The sequence below is a fragment of the Gavia stellata genome, unplaced genomic scaffold, assembly GCF_030936135.1.
Source record: "Gavia stellata isolate bGavSte3 unplaced genomic scaffold, bGavSte3.hap2 HAP2_SCAFFOLD_34, whole genome shotgun sequence".
Classification (NCBI taxonomy): domain Eukaryota; kingdom Metazoa; phylum Chordata; class Aves; order Gaviiformes; family Gaviidae; genus Gavia; species Gavia stellata.
The window spans coordinates 201,218-208,387 of record NW_026776320.1 but is presented as its reverse complement, the minus strand read 5'-3'; the positions used below and the strand labels follow the sequence as shown (position 1 = coordinate 208,387).

The 7,170-nt window shown below is 56.2% G+C and overlaps 1 protein-coding gene across 1 annotated transcript; it reads right to left on the bottom strand.

Annotated features, from left to right (window-relative positions):
- Positions 1 to 2,618: 2,618 nt before the first annotated feature.
- LOC132320842 (proline-rich protein 22-like) lies at positions 2,619 to 5,864 on the bottom strand. Its single transcript, XM_059834468.1, has 3 exons — positions 5,762 to 5,864; positions 4,278 to 5,116; positions 2,619 to 2,756 (listed from the first exon to the last, which is right to left on the bottom strand). Exons 1-3 carry the CDS (start codon positions 5,862 to 5,864, stop codon positions 2,619 to 2,621), a joined length of 1,080 nt encoding a protein of 359 aa, XP_059690451.1.
- Between the last annotated feature and the right edge of the window lie 1,306 nt (positions 5,865 to 7,170).

Below are 7,170 nucleotides of genomic sequence, written 5' to 3'. Positions count from 1 at the left end.
CACAGTGATTTCCCCCCTTTTGAGACTTATGGATATGTTTTACCATTCCCACAAGTCTGAACGTCCTTAATTTCCATTGCCTTCTGTTCTATCTTGTCAACAAAGGGGTGTAATTTCTTTTTGCACCATTAAAATATTATTTGAAGGCTTTTTCTGAAGAGATGATTTCAGCCAATTAGAACATAAAGGTGAGCATTGTATCATGCAACAGCTGATCAGAATCCTAAATATCAGGAGGAAGCCAGCTATAAATAGCTGCTTTAACCATCCAAAACTGGGCAACCAGGACGTCAGCCAAGAAAAATCCAAGTCTTCTCTCTCTTTGGTGTTTTCTGCTAATTCTTTCAACTGTTGGATCTTTTCTTCTGTGATCTGAGAATCGTCTGTCAAATTAAAACAACACATTCCTTTGAATTCCTCACATCCATGGGTATGTCTTAAAAGCAGAGAGTCAATAGCTGCTCGGTTTTCTGATGTGGCTTCTCTAATTTGTGTCATCTCTTCTCTCAAGGCAGAGAGCACCTGGGAAGGAAAGTTAGTTTTTTTGATTAATTCACAAGCTAGTCTCTTTATACTGTGATAATTCATAGCTACCCCAGCTCCAGGTGCAAGGATGGCAGCTGCCGTGATTTCACTAGGGCTCCATAATGTCAGTTGAGAGTTACAATCTGGAGACAGAGCGGAAACTTGTCTCTTCTGGCTAACAGTTTTCTTTTCACGTAAGTCTTCCTTTTTTTGGTAACATTGCTGTTAACCTTGCCATTGCGCATGATCCTCCAGTGACGTTTACAGGGATATAGATATATGATCTCTTTCCACGGAGAAGAAACCATCCTACTGGCAATTTAGTATGGGCCCAAGCATAACTCACTCTCTCAGTTTTATTACGTTTCAGTGGGGGCTCGATTCTTGAAAGATTTTCACATTTAGACCATGGAGTGCAGTTCACAAACTGAACACAACTTTCAGCTGGAAACATGCCCTTAACTCTCACTCTTAGCTTACCTTTTTCCCTGATTTTAGTTGGTTTTCCCCAACTATACATGCTGCCGTATGTTATATTGATACTAAAAAAATCTTAAAATGTTATAATTTTCCAAAAGCGTCGGAGGAGTAGGTACTCCTAACAGGCAGGAGGTGAAAACTTCCTCTACCAAGGTTCCACCGGCTAGACAGAAGGTGGTGGTATTTATTACTTTTCTTGCCAAGCTTTCCCAAACATTTCCAGATCTGTCCCATTTTGGGAAAAACACATTTGTACCTCCAACCTGGAAAAGAAACAAAACCAGATAGCTTTTCATTTTGCAACCCGATTACGCAATAGTACAGTTTTCAAGGGTCCCGCCGGAATGGCTCTCCACTTGTCTTCGGGTTCTGGCAGAGGAGCTGGTTCGACTCCCGTGTAGTGGATCCAGGAGCTGATTCCTTCTACCTTCACAGCGCTCTAGGTGGTCAGTAGGGTTGTAGAGGGTCCTTTCCACTTCTCTCTCAGCGGCTCATCCTTCCAGGTGCGAATATAAACCAGGTCTCCAGGTTGGAAATTGTGTACTGGCGAATCCAGGGGCAAAGGAGCTCCCTGACTGAAGTACCTCTTGAAGGATGATAAAACGCGCGAAAGGGATAGCGAATCATTTCTCAACATTCCTTCCCCTATAACATGCATTTTGTCACTTCGGTTACCTGTGCTTCTGACCGTATGGGGTTTTCCCTTAATATTTCAAAAGGGCTTACTCCTTCCCTTGCTCGAGGGGTAATTGTAATTCTCATTAAAGCGATTGGTCAAACATCCACCCGCTTAAGCTGAGTTTCTTGACGTAGCACGGGAAAGCTTCTGGCCACCCTGAAAACATGTCTGCTAACACTAACCTAAACAGGTTACTGTCTACTTGAAGGTTCTTGTACCGTACCATTGTCTTCACCAGGATGCGGATCCTAGTGACCAGGGTGAGTTTCCATCTCCGTCCTCAAGGATACCTGAATTCCGTTGCTATGATCTGGTTCCAGATACAGCACATGTAACTGTCACCTGAACGATTCCCACTTGCACAGTGATCAGGAGTGATTTTGCTTCAGTGATTTTTGACTGTGTAAGCAAACTCAAATGAATGCAACAATAATAAGAACTCCCAGCAGAGCAGTTGTCATCACAAGAAAGTCTCCAGAAGTGCGCGTGTGCACACAGACACACACACACGCAAGGTCTATCAGTATTATTAAATTATTATTCTTCTCCCCTTCTCAAACACTTCCTCCGCTGTGTTGCCCCACACAATGATGCCATCAATACACTGCAGGTGTTCGGGAGCTTCACCTTGCTCCAGTGCAGTCTGTATCCATCCATGACAAACGGCAGGACTATGTTCCCGCCCCTGGGGCAGTCGATTCCAGGTGTACTGGACACCCCTCCATGTGAAAGCAAATCGTGGCCTGCACTCTGCTGCCAGAGGGATCGAGAAAAATGCGTTGGCACCCAGCCGGGATGCCGGCACTGAGGAGTTCTTCTACAGGCAATTAGGAGGAATCTCTGGATGGGCAGCCCGTGTCCGTATGGGGGATTTCAACTTCCTGGGCACCAGTGGGGAATACCGGTCACCAGCGGCGTTCCTCAGGGCTCAGTCCTAGGGCCGGTGCTGTTCACTGTTTTGATCCATGGTCTGGATGCGGGAGGTGAATGCCCCATTGGCAAGCTTGCTGACGCTCCCAAACTGGGCAGTGCTGTTGACTCTCTTGAGGGACAAGAGGCCTTGTAGAGGGATCTAGAGAGATGGGAGCATTGGGCAATCGTCAGCGGCACGATACTGAACAAGTCCAAGTGCCGGCTTCTGCAGCTGGGAGGGCATTACGCCGGGCAGAAGTTTAAACTGGGAGAGGAGTGGCTGGAGAGCAGCCCTGCAGAAAGGGGTCTGGGGGTGCTGGTGGGCAGCAGGCTCAGGATAGGAGTCAATTTGGACAATGCCCTTAAGAATATGCTTTAACTTTTGGTCCGCCCTGAAGTTTGGGTTGTGGGCTTTTTCTTTTCTGCTGTTTTCCTCTTTCCCTGGAGCAGAAGAAGTCTCTGTGGCCCCCGAGAGCTGTGGGCGGTGGTGGTGCAGCTGCTCCAGGGGACAGGAGTTTTGGGGCGAGGAGGATGCTCGGGGCGGGTCAGCATGGGAGGCGAGACGCTGAGCAGCAGCGGCAGCGGGAGTTAGCCGTGCCATGCTGACGCCAACGGGACTGTGCCTGCCCGGGGTCCCAAGTGGCTCCCACTGCCCCAGCGGGATCACTGGGACTGCCCTAAGGAAGGGGCTTATCCCCCCGACCCCCGGCACTGGGGGGCTGCCCCGATGGGGACCTCACCCTGCACCTTCTGCAAGCTAGAGCCGGAAAGGTGAGGCCACTTCCCGAAGGCGCCGTTGGCTGCATTGGCCCCAGGTTGTGGAGCTGGGATGGGAAAAGGGGGACAAAGAGAGATGAAGTTTCCAGGCACTTTCTGGCCGGTGCAGTGATTTTCTTTCTTCCTATTTTTTTTCCCCCCTTCCTGGTCTTGCGTCTGCCCAAGGTGCAGCCAGACAAGGGGAGGAGGGTCCCTGCCTGGCCTGCAGCTCCCTCCCTCGCCATTCTTGGAGTGATTTGGGGTTATTTTGCTGGGCAGTGAGGCAGAGCCTGGCTCCAGAGCGGAGCGCGGTGGGACCCAAGAAAGGGTGTGATTGTCTTGAGGCTTTGAAGGGCTTTGCACCGAGCCCTGTCCCTGCTGGAGGGGACACTGGTCGTGTTCAGGACGAAGGCGTTGCAGTCCCCATTGTCATGTGTGTCCATCCCCAGCCTGGCCCCCAAGGTCTGTCCTTGTCCCGGGGACTCCATGCTGCTTTCTGCGTGGGGCCGTGTCCGTGTGTCGTGCAGGGACCCGTCTGTCCTGGCTCCCCTGCCGAAGGGCTGCTTCCCCTGGGGAAGGGGACAGGGCAGTCCCCCGGCTGCCGCCATTGTCTGCCCCGCTGCTGGTGACTCAGCCCTGGGGACGGCTCGGTGCCCTTCGGGGCTCGCCGGCTCTGCTGTGGGGCTCTGCGGGGCTTTTGCACCTCTTGGGTGCCCTTTCCCGGTGCCCCCTGCGCTTCCTCCCGCTCCCACACAGGCACGGAGTAGTTCAGGAGAAATGGCTTTTAATGAAGAAAACAAGAGAAGCGGCCTCACCAAATCTACTGTACCAACACCACCCCCCTCCCCAAATACCCAGCCCTCCTCCCCCACCCCCCACTCCCCCCATCTCCCTCTCACCCCTGCTGTGGGTCTAATCCCCCCACTGCCACCCCCGTGCTGCCGGCGAGAGCCCTGCGCTTGCTGGCTGGCTTTGGCGAGGTGCTCGTGGCCCGCTTCTTCCCCCGCTTCTCTGCCGTGGCGGGCTGGGACGGTGGCAGGTCCCTGCCCTCATCCCCCCACGGCTCCTGGGGCTCCAGCCCCATGACGAACTCGTCCAGGCTGAGGATGGCGTCAGCGGTCTCGGGGACGCTGTAGTCGGGGCTGAGCAGCTCTTCGGGCAGGGAGAGCGAGGCGAAGTCGCAGTGGGGGATGGCTGCGCCGGTGCCACCAGGGTCCCCAGGCCTGGGGCCGCTGCTGGGAGCGTCCTGGCTGACCCCCACCGCGTCCGGGGAGCAACCAAAGAGCCTCAGGGCCTCTTCGAGAAGGACCTCCTCAGCCACGGCGAGGTCGCCTGTGGGGTCCCCCAGGGCTTGCTCGTGGGGGGCAGCAGAGGGGCTGGGGGGGACGTCGCTGCCCGGGGGGATGTTGCTTCCCGGGGGTGCTGCCCTGGGGGTGGCACTGCCGGAGGTCTTGGTCTCTGCGGGCTGCCCCTGGATCTGCTGGTAGCTGGGGATGGACGTCGGCAGCAGCGGGGGGGCTGGGGTCACCGCTCTCCCCTGCTGCGTGTAGGGTGGGAGGTGTTGCGGCTGTCCCTGGGGGCTCCGATGGGCTGCCCAAGCCGGGGGGGTCCCGCAGCCCCCGGGACCCCACAGGGCAGCACCCGGCAGAGAAGCGGCAGCGCGGCCAAGCGTGGCCGTGGCCAGTGGAGGCGGATGGGTGCTCGTCCATGGGATGTGGAAGAGCTGGGGGTGGAAGCAGCAGCCGCATGGAGCCCTCTGCAGACCTGTGTGGGGGAGAGGGAGCCGTGCTGGGCCGGGGGGACCCTCCAAGGGCACCCGCCGAGCCGGCCCCGATGGCCGAGGTCCCCCGGCTCTGCGCCAGGCACGTGGGGAGCTTGTGGCCGGGGCACTCGCCGTGGGGTGAGCTGACGTGCCAGCGGGACCGGGTTGCAAATTGGGGAAGGAGACTCACTTCCAGGGGGCTGACACGGGAGAGGTGGCCCCAAGGATTTGGGAAGTTCTGTGGAAATGGGATTTAGTGGGCACCCATCACCCAGGCAAGGGCAGGGGATGGTCGCCCGGGCTTGCTGAAGCCCTGTGCCATATCTGCCGGGGGGGGCGGGGGTGGTGGGGATGCTGGGAGTGCTTGGGGGTGGTGGGGGGATCCTGGGCGTGCCCAGGGGTCGGGGGTGCTGAAGGTGCCGAAGGTGGCGGGGTGCCCGAGCAGAGAGGGGTGCCATACCTGCTGGTGGTGCCTGGGGGGCCAGCCCCACTGGGGGTGCCCAGGCTGCGGGGAAGGGCTGCTCCTGCCCGGGCAGTTGGCACAGGTTGGGTGAGCCTGCAAGAGAGACAGGAGCGACGGCCATCGGTCACCTCCGCTCTTGCCCCCAGGAGCGTCCCGGGCTGCAGGGGTCGGGGTGGGTCCCTACCTCGGGGGTAGAAGGTTTTGGGGAGCACAAAAGGCTGAAGGAGCCAGGGCGCCGGGGGGGCCCAGGGCCCACGCGCTGGGAGCTGCAGTGGTGGCCGCGCCATGGTCCGTTGTGGCTGTTGGCTGCTAAGGACTCTCTGGGTCTCCCAGGACGGAATGCGGGGGCTCCCTGTGTTCCGCCCCACCCCAACAGCCTCCCCAGCTCCTCCTGGGGAGGGAAAGGGTTAAGGGGGGCTGGGCTGTCCTGGCCCCTGCAGGCGGCTGTTGGGGGCTGTGGGTGCAAATGCCTTTGGCTGGAAGCCTTGGTGCCTTCCCGGAGCTGGGATATCCTTGGGATTAGTGGGACTTGGTGGAAGGGGTCCCGCTGGGATGGAGGGTCCAGGCTGTTCCGGAGGGGTGGTCAGGGCAGGCAAGGTGGAGGAGTCGTGCTGTATGTGAGGGAGAGGTTTGATGGTAGAGCCCTTATAGGTGGCGATGACGTACGTAATCGAGAGCCTCTGGGTGAGGATGAGGGGGATGGAAAGCAAAGCAGATGTTGTAGTGGGTGTCTGCTAGCCATCGCCCAGCCAGGATGCCAGTGCTGAGGAGTTATTCTACAGGCAATTAGGAGAAATCTCGGGATGGGCAGCCCGTGTCCGTATGGGGGATTTCAAGTCCCCAGGCCCCAGCGGGGAATACCATACTGAGCATGACGTCATATGTTATGGAATATCCCCTCGGTCAGTTGGGATCAGCTGTCCAGCTGTCCCAGCTGTCCCAGCTGTCCCAGCTCTAAACAAGTTCAGAGCCCAAGTGTTTGTGGTTCATTTTAGAGGTTACCGGTGGGAGATGAGGACCAGCAACAGCTTTCAGAGCTGGCACCTTTACTGTAGGAGCAATCGCTGGACGTTCACTGTATCAGTGTTGAGCTCTGGCCAGTGTGAGCAGGAGAGCGAGTGTATGTTGGAAGTTTTAGCAGCCTAAACAAGTTCAGAGCCCAACTTCTTGTGCACCCCCAGCCTACTCGCTGGTGGGGTGGTGCGAGAAGCAGAAAAGGCCTGGACGCTGTGTAAGCACCGCTCAGCAATAACTAAAACATTACCAACCCTGTTTTCAGCACAAATCCAAAACTCAGCCCTGTACTAGCGAATGTGAAGAAAACTAACTCTGTCCCAGCCAAAACCAGCATATTCTCCACCCCTTATTCCTTACCTTTTATGGCATGCTCAGGTAGCACACTATCCAATACGTTCTCCTTAGTTACCATCACCCTTCCCACCCTTTGATATAGGACACGGACATCATTCCCTTAGTTTATGGATCACCCCTGTGAAATGTCTGTAAAATGTCCATAAATATCCACAAATGTCCACAAAATGTCCACTGAGTTCATTTCAGTTCATTTTGGGCTCCAGCTGTTAGGGTGGTCAC

What these genes read in the sequence shown, in the direction of transcription:
- LOC132320842 (XM_059834468.1), bottom strand. Translation starts at nt 5,864, where the DNA reads ATGGCGCGGCCACCACTGCAGCTCCCAGCGCGTGGGCCCTGGGCCCCC. An exon ending in CAAAACCTTCTACCCCCGAG is followed by an intron (nt 5,117 to 5,761) that starts GTAGGGACCCAC and finishes TCCCCCACACAG; the next exon opens with GTCTGCAGAGGGCTCCATGC. An exon ending in CCGGCAGCACGGGGGTGGCA is followed by an intron (nt 2,757 to 4,277) that starts GTGGGGGGATTA and finishes CCATCTCTCTAG; the next exon opens with ATCCCTCTACAAGGCCTCTT.